The following is a 15,087-nucleotide window of genomic DNA, read 5'->3' as shown; positions in this document are numbered from 1 at the left end:
GTATTGGTACTTACTGAGGAAAATGTGATTTTGCTGCATTTGTTGTCTCATTAAAGGATTTTTTTATATTTAATAGAAGAATGAGGAAATAGCAGGCTATAGATTACAAACAGAATTTTTTATCCAGTTGCAGTCTGATCCTGAGAGTATGAGAAGAATCTTGTGGTAGGCGTTTAATGACTTGGGAGGCTGCCAGTGAACATCTTGTTTTAGCTTGCTTCACACATTAGATTTGTCTAATGTGTGGCTGAAGATTGCAGAAGATTTGGGTAAAAAGTAGAAACCTATGAGCATAAGTAGAACAAATTTAACGAGTGATTGTGTTAATGAACTCTAAGAAGGTTCTAGTGTTGTGCTTCCAGAGTGAAATGCTGAATTTATTGTAAATAACTGTCAACAGAGTAATTATAGAAAGAATTCTTGAGTAAAAACTCTGAAAGAGTAATATTTCTAAATTAATCTTATTTGGAAACAATATATAAGAGACCTGATCTATGTGCACAACTTTTACTATTTTAAACAAACCCAAGTTAATAAAAGGAAGTTAAAATCCCTAAATAATACATGATCTCCTGCTGTCTGCAGGCATGTTTTCTTGTTTGGAGTGTGGTATTAGACTCAATTTACACTTGCAACTGCAGGCTTGTGTATTAGCTTGTTTAAGTAGAGGTAAGACATCTAAGACATTAAAGCACATCAGTTGAAGTACATCAAAGTTTAATGGATGCTGTCATTCAGAACTAAAGCAGTTTTAACTTGATTCCCATAAGGAGCAGATATTTAATATGCTTAATATGTTTTGAATTCATACCTCTGATTTGATTTAATTTTCTGTTTAAAGAAGAGCATAAGTATAAATCATGTATCTAAAAGCCTGTATCCCAGTCTTGAGTGAGTACAATGAAGCATATGAAGGATATGTGCATAACCATTAGGGTTGTGTTTAGATGGTTACTTGGCTGGGTTTTTTCCCCTTTTTTTTCTTTTTTATTTTCCCACATTAATTATAAAAAAGTACTATTTTCTTTTAAACCCTAAATGCTAAAGTACATATGAGTTGTCACATAACAGTGTCATGGGGAACTTAATGGGATTTACAAGACTGTGTTATTCCTCCATGAAAAATCTGCTTTCTGTGATTCAGCATCATGGCAATGGTATATAACAGAATTGTATCCCAGCTGGAGGTTGCTGTTTTGTTGGTGGATCAACCTTCTTCTTTGGTCCAGATTAGGGCATAGGCACTTAAATGAGTTTCTTCTGACTATCTCAGAGCATGGACTTTATGCTGGCTTTAGGCAGACAGGTGTCCTCATTCTGGCCATGACGGGGTTAATTTTTGCACACGGACCACCTCATGCCATTTTCCAGGAATGGGGGAAGGGCTCCCTTTTGGGTCTGTCTTATCAGATCCCTTGTGATGTGGTGGTGAGCATTTGCATATGAATCACTCACCTCTCTTGCAAACACTTTTGTTATTAATATTGTTGCTGTTTCCAGTAAATTGTTCTTGTCTCAAGCCTGAACTTTGTCTTTTTTGCCATCAGTTCTCTCCAGCCTTCCAGAGGGGTTGGGGAAGAGCGAGGAATGAGCAACTGACATGGTTTGAAGTGGTTTTGGTGGGAACACTAAATTGGAGAATACCATTCCTAAACCATGACACAAGATAGCTGATACCTGATCTGGCATACAGCCCATGGATACAAAATTAAGCTAAGCTAGTTATTTTTTCCCAACAGTTTTTGAATTCCAAAAGTATGTTTTGTTAGTGCTTTATCTTATCAGAAGAGTGCCTTATTAAAATGCTATTGGACACGATAAATTATTGTTAGACTGTTGTCTCATTATAACTGTTGATTTATATTCCTGTATACTTCTGTATTGGAGAAATAATTGTCTGTGAGTTGAGAACATGGATGTGAGAGTACTGAGTAGCAGCACACCTGACCTTGAATAATACACCAAGTCCTTTTACAAAGCAGGGGTAGATTTAAATTGTAAAGTTGGAGTTGTAACTTGCAGCTTGCATACTTGAGAAGCTGCATTTTTTGGCCCTTTCCTGGGAAAGGGCTGGGATTCCTTCCTTCCTTTAGGCTGCAGAGAGTCACCTCTCTGGAACATTTTTTACCTGGAATATTGTCCTGAGGTGTCTCTCCAGGCACTGAGCCCCTTGTGTTCATCAGGTCATGGCTTCAGGACTGAAGCCATGTTTGCCACTTGGTGGTTGTTGAAAGAGGAGATGCTGGCAGTCTCACAACCAATTTATTATGTAGCCAAATCTGTTAAGCATCATCTGAGAGAGCCCCTCACACACTGAATTTTACAGGTGGTTTTGGCAGAAAATTTGGGTCTTGGATATAGATGCTGGATCAGCTCAGCATTGGCACACTTGATGCGCACTGGTTCTAGCAAATGTGGGCAATTTTCGTGCCATAGGATAGAGAACTTCAGGATAAGAAGTAGAGGCTCAGAATTGCACTTTTCTCTGAGCCCAGCAAATGCATTCACTAAGTTGAGAGGCTGGTTATTGTCACTGTTCAGATGCAAGAAGTTGTTAGGTGGAAGTGTAGCTATGATATTTTCTGAAAAATCCCTTTGCTAGGATTTTTCTCCTGAGAAGCCTCAGAGGAAAAGAAAAACAACAATCATCTGTTGCTGTGGAACGCAACAGGTGCATCTTTGGTTGGTTCATGTTGGTTGTTTCTAATTAATGGCCAATCACAGTCAGCTGGCTTGGACTCTCTGAGAGTCACGAGTTTTTATCATTCCACTTCTTTCCTTTCAGGCCTTCTGATGAAGTCCTTTTTTTTTATTATTTTAGTGTAGTTTTAATATATATATCTCATAAAATAATAAATCGGCCTTCTGAAACATGGAGTCAAGATTCTTGTCTCTTCCCTCATCCTTGCATCCCTGTGAACACCACCACGTGGAAGTTTCAAGATCTGTGGTTTTTGGGTTTTTTAGTGGTAATTTCAAATAACTTGTTTCACAATTTGTGTTTATACTGTATAAAATGTGGAAAATGGTAAATAATCACAAAAATGAAAAAATTGCTTTAATAATGGAAGCAGTCAATCAAGTCAATTAATCAAAGAATCAGTTAAGTAAAGGAGATAAGTAAACTTTAGGGGGGAAATGGACTGTAAAAATATTATCTTTGCAGGATAGTATTGCAATCCCTGCCCAATATTTTGGATAGATTAGAAATTTATTACCTTTTGAGAGATGCCTCACTATGGTGCCATAGTTAATTGAGATTGGAAAAACATGCTTTTTGGCTGTTCTTTGCTAAAGAATTGTTTGTCTTGCTTTGGTTCATATACCATTTAACTTTCTGAAATCTTCTTGAGTGGAAAATCTTTGAAAAATGGATTATCAGCATTGATGTCTACTCATCCTATTTGCCCTTCTGCAAGAGTTTTAGAGCACCTCAGTTGCCATCACTGTTTATTCACTACGAGATACAGTGCTAAAGCAAGGTGATAACTAGTTGTCAGGAATTCAGAAGTGTGGAAACGTTAGAATAAAACCTGCAAGAGAAAACTAGTTGCAGTTTAAAACTCCAGAGTGAATGTGTGGGTTTAGGAATGATGTGATGCTACTTGTAATGTGTTGTATTCCCTCTCTCCAATTTTCATATTTTAATATAGCTTTAGATTTAAGAGTCTTTGTTAGTTTTATAGGAAATTCCTTTATCCTTTCAGTAACAGAAGAAATTTCTAGTCAGCCTAATAGCAAATTCAGGGTGTCTTAAAATCTTCAGAAAGGACCAACATTCACTATTACTTTTTCAGTAAGTTACTTTCAGTTTAGTTGTTGGTGTTATCTGAGTGGTTGGATGTTCTTTTACTGTAGGCCAAATAAGGAGAAAAATCTCTGTAGAGAGAGACAGAGCTTTAACTTATCTATGCCTTTCAGTTGGGAGGAAAATGGTTATTGCTAAATCTGAGCCAGACTGACCAAAATTAAATACACAGGTACCTTTAAAAGAAGAGTGTAGAATTCAGTGGTCCTAAAGGAAATGAAGTTTCCTTTAGGAAGATGTGCAAGTTCAATTATAATTCAGATTTATTTTGTTGAAAAGATATGAAAATAAATTAGATATATAATATGTGCACTGAAGCAAATTGTGTGTTCTTAATGTCAGCATTTCCTTATATAGGTGTATTAAAAATTGAGAAATTTCTTGCATTGGAAGTAATTTTACAGTTGTCCTTTGTCTCTATTATTAAGAAGTCTGTGTTCTGGTCTATGATATTGGTAAGTAAGTAATTGAAAGAATTTTTTACTTGTATTTCTGCTTGTGTGTTTCAAGATAAATGCCAAAGATAATTTTTTTTTTTTTTGCTGGAGACCTTAAGAATTCAAAATGCAGCTATCCTAGTTTCTATTTCTTTAGCGGAGTTAAAATGTAATACTTTCAAGATGTCTTTTGCCAAGCTTTTGTTTCAGAATAAAAATGTTATTTAGCAATGCCAGATCATTTTCAGCTCCTGAAATGAAAATATTTATAGAATAAATACTTTCTTAATCCTTCTCATTGGAGGAGGGTGGGGCACATTTTTGCCTTTTTCCTGTCCTGACACTTGGCAGTTGACTGGTTAGATTCTGTTCATTGTCATCTTTTTTTTTTTTTTTCTTTTTTTTTTTTTTAAATACTTGATCTTTCTCTTCTGGTAGTCTGAAGCCCTCACAGCTTGGAGACTGTATGCTTTGAAGAGATGCAAGTGTGAAAAAAGGTTGAAGAATGTGTAAGGCATACTTGGAGGGAGCTTTTAATTTGAAGGACTGCTTGGGATCAAACTGGTCAAAATCAGATACATGTATAGGAAGAATTAGAGGGAAGAAGAGAATCTGCATGGGCTCTACTTAGAGTCTGTTTTGAATTACTTTAGCTTGTTAATTTTAATTTGCAGTGTGCCTTGGAGTAAACTCAGGCAGCACTCCTAGCAGTTTGTGTAAGAATGGCAGTTGTTAATTTTTGGCATTTTACTCTACCTCCCCTACTTGGTTTTACATGCCAAAGGCAGTCCAAGGACTTACCAGACCAGAGTATGAAGAATATGTCCTTTCTAAAGTGGGCAGAGCTTAAGCTAATGCTTAAACTTTTACCTTTCTTTTTAGGTTGTTTGGATTTTTTTTTTTTTTTTGTTTTTTTGTTTGGTTTTGTTTTGTTTTGGATTTTGGCATTTTTGGTGTGGGTTTTTTTGTTTGGTTTTTTTGTGTGCGTGTATATGTCTATATTTCTCCATGTCTGTTTTTATGTTGCCTGCATCTTCCTGAGACCTCTTATATAAGGGTCAGCCATGGACAATTTAAAGCAGGAAACAAACCCTCTATACCTGCTCAGTTTGAAAGTATTAATATCAAGTCTTTTGGTACTTCAGTTATGCAGTAACTCTGTAATTGTAACTTCTCCAAGTAGAAATGGGAATCCGAACTGGAAAATCCCTAACTTCAGAATCGACTGCGCCACTAGAAAAAGCTGATGTGCTACCCTGTCTGAATTTTAATTCCCTTTTCTCTTCTTGATAACTTCAAGATCTGTAGCACAGTTAGCAAAGGATTGTTCTTACATGTTAGATAAAATAAATAGCTGCCTATTTATTTTTGTGGAGGTTTTTTTGTTTGTTCTGTTTTGTTTTGGGGTTTTTTTGGGTTTTGTTTTGTTTTTTTGGAGAGGCCCATATATACCTCCCTAAGGGAAAAGCTGCTGTATGAGCTTGATATGATAATAGGCAGTAGAGGGTCTATAGAAAGGATAATATTGACAACACTGAGGAGAGGATCTAGTATTGATTAATAGCCTCAAAACCAGTCGGAATTTTAAAAGAAATAAAATTATGATCTTTATGTTCCTTTGAGAAGGCCAGCTTCAATTAAAAAAAAAACCCTTCAGTGACCCTAGGGGCTTCAAATAGATTCATCACAGAGGAGGCAGCTTTAAAATTCTGTAATGTGCAAATGCTTTTATGAGCAATCAGCCTCATGCTTTGGCCTTTCCTGTGATTTCTTATGATCCACATTTCTGCCTGTTAGATGTTTTTGTTCTAACCTTGAAAATGGTTCAGTGCAGTACAATGTGCATTTCCATCACAGAAACTACCAGTGCTGTTCCAGATCAGTTGAAGTACATAGATCAAAAGACTGAAGTAAACTATCTGAGAGGTGGGTACACCTCTTAGATGAGATTGCCCCCTGAGTAAATTTTTTAAGGTTATGGGTTTTGTCGTCACTGACACAGAAATACATGTTTGCTGCAAGATTTACTGGTGTCAGTTGTGACAGCACTGGTTTGTCTTTGTGTTTTCTCTAGTTTTTCTTAGGTTTCCTTCACAGCAAGATGGAAGTGTCAGTCCTTACCCTGCGTTTTTCAAGTGGTAGCTAGAAAGCATTATTTATCCAGTGGCATAAAAGTTTTTCTGGGCAAGATTTCCTTGAGGAATATACTTTTTGACTTGTGTTTAAATGTGCTAAGTGCTCTCAAAATGGATCACTTTGTTTATATTGGTAACACTGCAGCTCTTCCCCCATTCACAGAAGTTGTCTATCTCTTTGGGAGGAAAAAGGGACAATTTTACCTAGCTCAAAAGATCAAGAGACTTCCTAGTTGCTTGTCTACTTCTTGTAAAAGGAATTTGCATTTTATGGTGATAGATGATTTTCAGGCACAGTTCAAGCATTTAAACCAAATTGCTGTAGGGCTTGCTGTCTGTCAATCATCTTTTCCATGTGCTGGAGATGATCAGTAAAACCTCACTAACCCCATTTTTCACAAAGGCTTCTACAAGAGCACACACTGTCTAGGGAATCTTACTGGCAAGTAATATCAAATTCATCAACTAAATTTGTTGTCCAATGTTGCTAAAGAAGTAAATGAAATATGGTTTTCCCTGCTATTGAGAAGCTATTCCTGAAACTTCCTGTTCATGACATGCTGACTTGCAGGATGATTTTAGCTCTTATTAGCTGTCTTTCTGTTCTTCAGCCATGTTTATTAGTGTAATGTTTCTTTCACCATTGATGCTCATATCTTTTTGTTTTAGTGGGTATCCATCTTATTTCTTTCAATATTTGATCAGTTACAGTAGTTGAGAAAGTTACAGTAATTGAGAATTCCCCACTGAGAGATGGATTGTTTTGCTCCTTTGGTCACCCTTTACCTCTTTCTGGGAGAGTTCATCTTTTGTGTGGGTGTGGAGGGAGAGGTGTTTGAGCAGAGAAAACCGCATAGAGTATTTAAAAAAAAATCACAGAAGCCTTTTATGTATTGATATAAATACATTCCATTTTCTCCTGTAAGGACCTCAACTAGGATATCTAATATCAGATTTACCATCTCAATTTTCTTCTTTGTTTTATGGCAATCCAGTTCTACAATTTATTACTTGCACCTGATGACTTTTCAGTCTGGTTTTTAAGTGTGTGAATTCAGATTTTGTGCTTTTGATTTAATCTTGTTTCTGTTACTCTTTGTTTACTCAGTCACAGAATAAAGTAGCATAAAAGATGATGCATTATCACATTCCTTTACTTCCTTGGAAATGCTGCCTTTATTTATTCAGATAATTTCATTCACACTCATGATGTTGATACTGAGATGGGTTTTATTAATAAACACAATACTTGTTCTTTGGTAACTCTTCAAATAGTTAATACATAAAGCTACTTTACCTTGAGATCTGCCCCTTTAGGGTATTTTTTTTCTCACCTTGGATGTATTCCAATTGTCATCTTTCCCATCTGATGAAGTGCTTGAAACTATTATAAGGTTGAAATTTGAACGCAGATCTTCTGCTTGAGTAGAAAATCAATTATCAGAGAAGAAAGGATAGTTCGTTTTTCACACATTTTTCTTTATATTCATTGTTTGAAAATTGTTTTTTGGCATGCTTTGGATTCACAAGTCTCCAAATGTCTCCTTTGTGCCCCTTTTTTGGATGTATGTGATGTATTTGCTAATCATCTGATACCACCTCTGAGTTTTGCTTGTAAATGACTTGTGCTAGTTTTTACTTTCTTAAGGGTAAGGCAGTTCTTTTATCAGTGTGTTCATTCCATGGTCAGTTATCATAACTATTATTGAAAACATAGGTAAAAATAACAGATTTTTTTCTTCATTTTATGATATCCCACTTTTACTTGCTTAATCTTGTATGCTCTCTTGTGCTCCTTCTCTGGCTAGACAGCCTTTACTCTTTGCTTGGATTTTCTATGCAAAGTCTACCTCAGCGTGGCTACTGACATTTTACATTTCCAAGGCTTCAGGCTTCTATACCAATACTGTTGCCAACTTAACTTTTTTTCAGGCATCAGAGACTTTCACATTATGACCTGCCCCTGCTATAAGAGACTTTGACTTGTGAGGGAAGTTCTCACAGAAATTCTCTCATGGAGAACTTTTTATTCATCAGACAGTTGAAGAAGTTACTAGCAATTCTGCATATAGCAGATACCATTTGGAAATCCTAGAAGCTGTTCCATGCTATTTGGGCTATCCAAAAGCATAATTTTAAACTTTAAGCTGTGGCATCAGCTAAGAATGGTGATAAGCAAAGATACTTGTACAATTCTTTTGTTAATACTTTCAATAATAATCATCATAATCTGTTTAGATGAAAGCCATTGTACAGGCCAGTCAAAGTTGCACAGATGTTGATAATTCACTGTCAAGTCCTTCTCAGTGTCTGTCTAAACTGCATTGTGTGCTGTTACAAGAAGGGAATGTATCATAACTGAGACACAGGTTTTTAGTAGCATTTTACCTTAAATTGGGTATGATGGAATTTAAATTTTAGAGGAACATTAGGTTAAAGTACTATTCAAATACGATGCTGTGTTCATTTACTAATAAATTATAGTAGTTGCAGACCCTTTTTATGTTCCAGTTGCTATCTTGTAATAAAGACGTCAAGTACACTGGAGTCTTTCAATTACTAGGACACTATAGTAATTTCTTCCTTCAAAATTCAAACTTAAGTCAGCCAAATCTTCAAACTGATTTACTTCTGCAGAAGACCTAAGGAAGTAATATTGGTATTGTTTCATTTATCTGTTCTGTTTGTTTAAAGTTTATAAAGCAGGAAAACTGTAGACAGTGATTTACTGCATCCCTGAAGCTCTCCATGTGATTCTTGGTAGGGGTGAAATGCACATTTGTCAAAGGTGTTTATGATAATGCATGGACATGACAATCATATCACATAAAGGTGCATCACTAATAGAAGTTGTTAGGGTGGGTGGTAGATTCAATCATGGTGCAAATAAGTAGCTTCACTGTGTCACCCAAATTTTCACATGGTTGGCTTCCACCTGTCTGCTGTAATGAAAATACAGTTTCTGAAGTTCCTAGTTTCCTTTTGTCTCAGCCTTAGATTGATGCTTGTCTTTGAAACACTTGTCTCAAACTTGCTGTCTTTTGATTTCCACAGCTGTGGATTTGGTTCTGCCCCAATATTCCCTGCTGATGACATCTTTCCAGTGCTTTTAGAATGACTTCCCTTATCTCCACTCTTTATGTCCCTAAGAGTTACATCTCTTCAGTCCCTGTGGTCACCCTCTCTCCTGCAGTAGCATGTTTCTAGATGAGATGGTTTTTAACATAAATCTGACCAACAGTTTGTGTTTGTGGCTCAGCTCATCCCTTGTACCTTATGTTATCATTTTTGGCCTCCTGTAGTTGTAGTGAAGCACCACTGCAAGTCTAGCATAGCTAGAATAGAGCTCTCATTCTTGATGTGGTGTGTTGGACTCCTAGAGCCAACATTTCCTTGGTTTCTCTCATGCTGCTGAAGCATTGGCTGCTGTGGCATGCAGCCTTGACAGCCAGAATGAACAAAGAGCAAGTCTCACAAGGAGCTGCTGAGGGAACTGGGCTTGTTTGGCATGCAGAAAAGGAGGCTCAGGGTTAGGGAAAGAAAGAAAAATAAGACCACGCTTCCTGCATGGTAAAAAAATTATTTCATTTGCTGGGAAATTGGAATACATTTAAGCAGCTATGATATTCTTTAGATTTCTTGTCTTGAGAGATATCTGTATAGTCAAAAGATAATATAATTTTAAATCAGTATTTTATTTCTCCTAAAATATTGATTTTAGGGGAAATAAAATCATCTTGAGACTTTTTCTGTAGGGTGAAATGATAGAAGACTCATTTCTCCCAAATGAGCCTTGGAACATACTCCATTTACAATTTACCATTAGGAATTGATTCTTGGCAATGTATATACTAGTGCTGCAGATGTAAGCAATTTCCAGATAAAATAGGAATGATCAATCATTCTGGTGACTACAGTGTGGAGAGGGGGAAAGTGATTCCATAGAAATTGTTTTTGGGAGTACAGCTTCACAACTCCTCCTGAACCTGGTTTAATCTGGCAGAGGATGGTGACTTCAGCAGCAGTGCCTGCTTTAGTATGCTAATTAGTGATGAGACCTAGTTTTCTTTCAATAAGAAAATTATTAATAATTTCTTTCAAGCAATAACTATCAATAAGTTCAATAACTATCAAAAATTTCTTTCAAGCAATAAATAAATATGGGATTATGTCGCAGAAAGAGGCCTTTGTCAGGGATGAGCCATTTGTCAGTGAGGGGAGACTTGGACACTCAATATGAGTGATAAGCAAGTTCCATTTATTGAAGAGAGCATCAGACACTTATACAGCAAGTAATAAGCTTATGAATAGTCTGTAATTTACACCATCCATTGGCCACACCACAACATCAGCTCTTCCCCATTCCTCAGGGGTTATATCTCTCTTTTCTCATGTCTCTTTCACTATTTGTTATCATACTACAGCTATGCCCAAGGACACACTATCTTGCAGGTGCAGGACTTGGAATTAGCCACAGCTTTGTAATTTTCCATTTTCTAGCAGCTAAATTCCCAGCAGGATTATTTCCAGATTACAGAATAATTGTTGAAACAACCAGTAGTTAACCCATTTTGTCAGACTTTTCTTTGAAAACACCCTGTTTTCTGAGAACAACCACCTATGAACCTTAGGGCAAGTGAGGTAGGGATCCAAAGCAAAAGAAAATTATTGATAATAAAATTACTATGTGGTGATCAAGAACTGTGTTGTCCAGACAAAGAACTGGACCAAGCTTCATTCTGGCATCCTCAAATACTGATGTTCATCTTTGCTAAGAAAACAGTTATACTTGTGTGTAATAACTGTTTTAAAGCAAGATACTGATGAATAGGTGGGATGGGCAGTTCTGTGCTGAGTGTGGGACAGAACAGGGTAGGTAGTGATGGGCAGCTGTGATGTTAGAACAGCAGCCCATGGCACAGAGGCTGTGTATATCCTGATTTTTATGTTTGGAAGATAATGTGGTGAATCTGTGGTGTCTTTCCTTCTAGGGCCTGTTTTAGGGTTACTTGTTTGCTGTTTGACCTGTTTGGTGGCTTGTGCTGTGTTTGCTTTTCTTACCAAGCACAGAAGTAACAAGAGCTTCTCTGTTTCTCTGCAGCTTTTACGAGAGTTGAAGCACCCAAATGTGATTGCATTGCAGAAGGTTTTCCTTTCTCACAGTGACAGAAAGGTTTGGCTGCTGTTTGATTATGCTGAGCATGATTTGTGGGTAAGTACAGATTTCCCTGAGTATTTGAGATTGCGCAATAAGAATTTGTTCAAACTGGTGTGTATGTGATGTGCCTTCATATAGGCAGAGATGCATTAATTTCTTACTCTGTAATTAAGGGTCTAACTGATAATCCTGTTACTTTTACACTTTAAAGCTTGCCAAAGACTACATAGATTTTTTTTTTTTGAGTCAGATTGGGTTTTGAAGTGAAAAGGATTCTTCTGCAAGCTTTAATTGGAGTTAAAGGAAGCATTCCTAAATTGAGATCTTCTAAAACTGTGTTTGGAAATGTATTTAATATTTTTTCCCTGGCATATTGCATGTACACACACAAGAAAAAAAGAATGACTGCTTTGATGAGTCCTCTCACTGAGAGTGACTGCAAGCAACTAACTAACGTTCAATCATCTATATTTTAAACAGATAATTTGTGACAGTATGAGTGGAAATAAAATAACAAGTAAGCTAATTGGGCTTACTGATGGACACTCATTACATGGAAGAGGAGTGGAGACTTAGATGTTTGCTTTTAAGTTTCTAGCAAAGTATGATAGGATTTGGTTTAGTCTGTTGTAGAGGTGGACATCAACGATATTGTGACTTGAACTGAAAAATATTCAAGCTCCACATCTGTTGACAAGATGTGAGTTACTTGAACCTGGATTTGTGTTTAAAATGAAAGATATCAAACATGAAGTGTAACCAATATGTCTATGATTCCTTTGAAATATTGGCAAGGAGAGGAGGTGGTAATATGAATTCCAGTATTACTTTTGAAGGCTTCAGTAATACAGGTGTTGCTATTACAAATGTTAGTGACAAATTGCTCAATTTCTTCATTCTTGGCTCTTGAGCTTGTAAATGACCCAAGATTTTAATTGGACAGATAGTAAACTTAGACCTTTCAAAAAGACACTTCTGTCTCAGAACATGTAAAATCATGGTAATTTGTTCCCCTTCAAAAGTTTGAAAAGTATTTAATTTATTTCTCTTATGGGCTAGCAGGTTTGTATTTTGCAAGTTTTGTTCATCAAAGTTCAGTGGACATTGTGAGTTTGCGTATTTCACATAACTGGTGGTAGTGATGATGAAGAGAAGTGCATCAGCTAAATCTCTGTATGACAGACTTGATTTCTGCATTAAATGAGTTTACTCATTTTATGGAACAGTCATAACAAACACATTTTACTGCTGCATTTATTGCCATGTGTTTTAAACATCTTTTTTCCTAACCTTTTCCATTTGGTTTTACTTTGGTTGTGTGGTTTTTACACTACATAGTCATTTTTCACATGATTTAACAGCTTTAGAAGAAGAATCATTGCAGTTTGATGTTCTTGCCACCCTCCCGTATGGCTGGGTATTGAATATAATCTCAGTGAAGTTAATTATTTTCTATTATTGAAGACTGAAATGTTTGTTACAATGAGGTACTTGATGTGAACTGGTCTCCCACTTCCCAACTCTCTTTTGTTGTTTTTATTTTTTTTTTCTATGGGACATGCTGCACAAGTCATTTCTCCTTTCCTGTATAATTGCCCATATTTCCTTGCTTCTTAAGCCTTTGCCAGGAATTTTTTCCTCCCTTGCATAAAGTTTGCCATGTTCAAGGCACTCTTGGTTCTGGCTTAACCTTGGTCCTCATTTCCTTTACTGTCAGCACTTCCCAAGCATCGCTCTTAATTCCCCTTTTGTCTGTTTTGCTCACTCCCAACTTTGTGTCTTTTTCCACGCTGCCTCCTACACATGGAACAGCCTCCCAATTAACGTACGTAAAGATCCTTCGCTATCCTCCTTCAAAAACCTCCTGAAAATCCACTTATTTTGTAAAGCATTTCAGTAATACCAACCACTTGTCATTCTGTCTGTGTTGTGTTGTGTTTTGCATTTCCTGTGCTTTACAGCTTGTGCCCTTTCAACTCTCTGGGGTAGAAATTTTAGTAGGGGTTTAGCACTTTTTTTTTTTAATTGCTTAGCACCATGTGCTTTGCCAGCACTACATAAAGACAAAAGAAGCCTATTTATCATGGATATATGAAGATTTAAGTTTTGGAATGGAGGGTGTGCTGTCACTAGAGACATATAGATTTCCAGAGACAAATGTTTTCAAATGTAGGTAGCTTAGATTTACTTACCAAAATCAGTAAGTATGGAAACTGTTTCTGTTCAAAGCTGTCCAGGTTTTAGTAACACCTATTGGCTTCAGTGAGAAGAATAAATGCTCATCACATTCAATAATTAGATTAATTAAAATCATTATATTTTTCAGCTTCTGTACTGGAAACATTTGGCAAGAGATGAATCAACTATATCAGATGCTATGCTCTTCTGTTAATTTTCTAGTACTGAAAAAAAAGTACTGTTCTAAAGGGTTGGTGCTAATTAAACTTATTAAAAAGTTCTTCCATGGTGAGCAAGAACTTTTTTTTCTACTTCTCATTTAAGTCCCAAGAATGAAACTGCTCAGATCTGAAATTTTATATTTATAATGGTCTGTAACTTCTGCGGATACCATTACCAAGGAATGTAGACACTTTGCTAATTTGAACTGCTTTAGGCAAGTATTGGTGAACACTGATTATGCTGTTCTTAACTACAAAGATAGTAATCAGTTTTAATAACTAATCCTATCAAAGATACTTTCTTTTCTTATCTCTCAAGTTACATTAAACAAAACAACACAAAACCGTGAGATTACCATGGAGAATATCTAAGAATATAGGAATTTTTTTGACAAATTGATTTATAACTAGTTTCCTTTGATTACCAGAATTCTTAGTGTAATACACAGTGTTATGATTTTTCTTGGCTATTTGTCTCTGCCAAAGAGAACTGGTAAAGTTCTCAGGCTGTAGGATGTTAACTTTTTATTTTTAAAGGTCAGAAATTTGTTTTTCATGCCAGAGTTCCTGCTGTCTTATCAGCAAAAGAATATCTTCTTTCTTTATTGAACTTTCATGAATATTCTTTATCACCATAGTTTTATACTTCTAGACAGTATACTGCTGTCCAGAACTTGCTGCATAAAGCTAGTGCATTTAAAGACATTATTCAAATTTATGTAAAATGTTTTAAATGCATGATGATTACTAAAATGGACTTCAGGAAAAGTTTGATACAAATGTCCGGGAGATGAAGTTTTTTTGTCAATCTAGTTGCTTTTAGCCACTATAGAGGTTACAATAGTTAAACTTTTCTTTTGCTCCCTTTAAAAGCAGATTTCTAATATTGAAAGTATTTCCTAAAGCACATGTTTTTAGTACCACAGATAAACACACATTTGATGACTTCAATTTCATAGTCTCTATACTTTAAGCAGAATTTTTGATTCTAACCAACACTTTTATTATAATTTAAAAAACTTTTTGTATTCACAGGTTATCTATATACCTTTTCCTAGTTATGGTACAGAGTTAATTCCCAGACTCATTTAGTATGTCTGTATAAAGTCAAATTTTTACAATCCCTTTTCTGGGAATATATGTTGTAATT

The 15,087-nt window shown here is 36.0% G+C and overlaps 1 protein-coding gene across 2 annotated transcripts in view; it reads left to right on the top strand.

Moving 5' to 3' along the window:
- Window positions 1–15,087, top strand: part of CDK19 (cyclin dependent kinase 19) — a 122,814-nt gene that overhangs the window by 35,698 nt on the left and 72,029 nt on the right. For both annotated transcript variants that reach the window (XM_064707886.1, XM_064707887.1), the window contains one exon: window positions 11,482–11,592. In XM_064707886.1, the coding sequence (XP_064563956.1) occupies window positions 11,482–11,592 (111 nt within the window). The remainder of the gene's footprint in view (window positions 1–11,481; window positions 11,593–15,087) is intronic.

The sequence above is a fragment of the Zonotrichia leucophrys genome, chromosome 3 (genome assembly GCF_028769735.1).
Source record: "Zonotrichia leucophrys gambelii isolate GWCS_2022_RI chromosome 3, RI_Zleu_2.0, whole genome shotgun sequence".
Lineage (NCBI taxonomy): Eukaryota > Metazoa > Chordata > Aves > Passeriformes > Passerellidae > Zonotrichia > Zonotrichia leucophrys.
The sequence above is the reverse complement of the archived record's forward strand: the minus strand, read 5'-3'. Positions and strand labels throughout refer to the sequence as shown.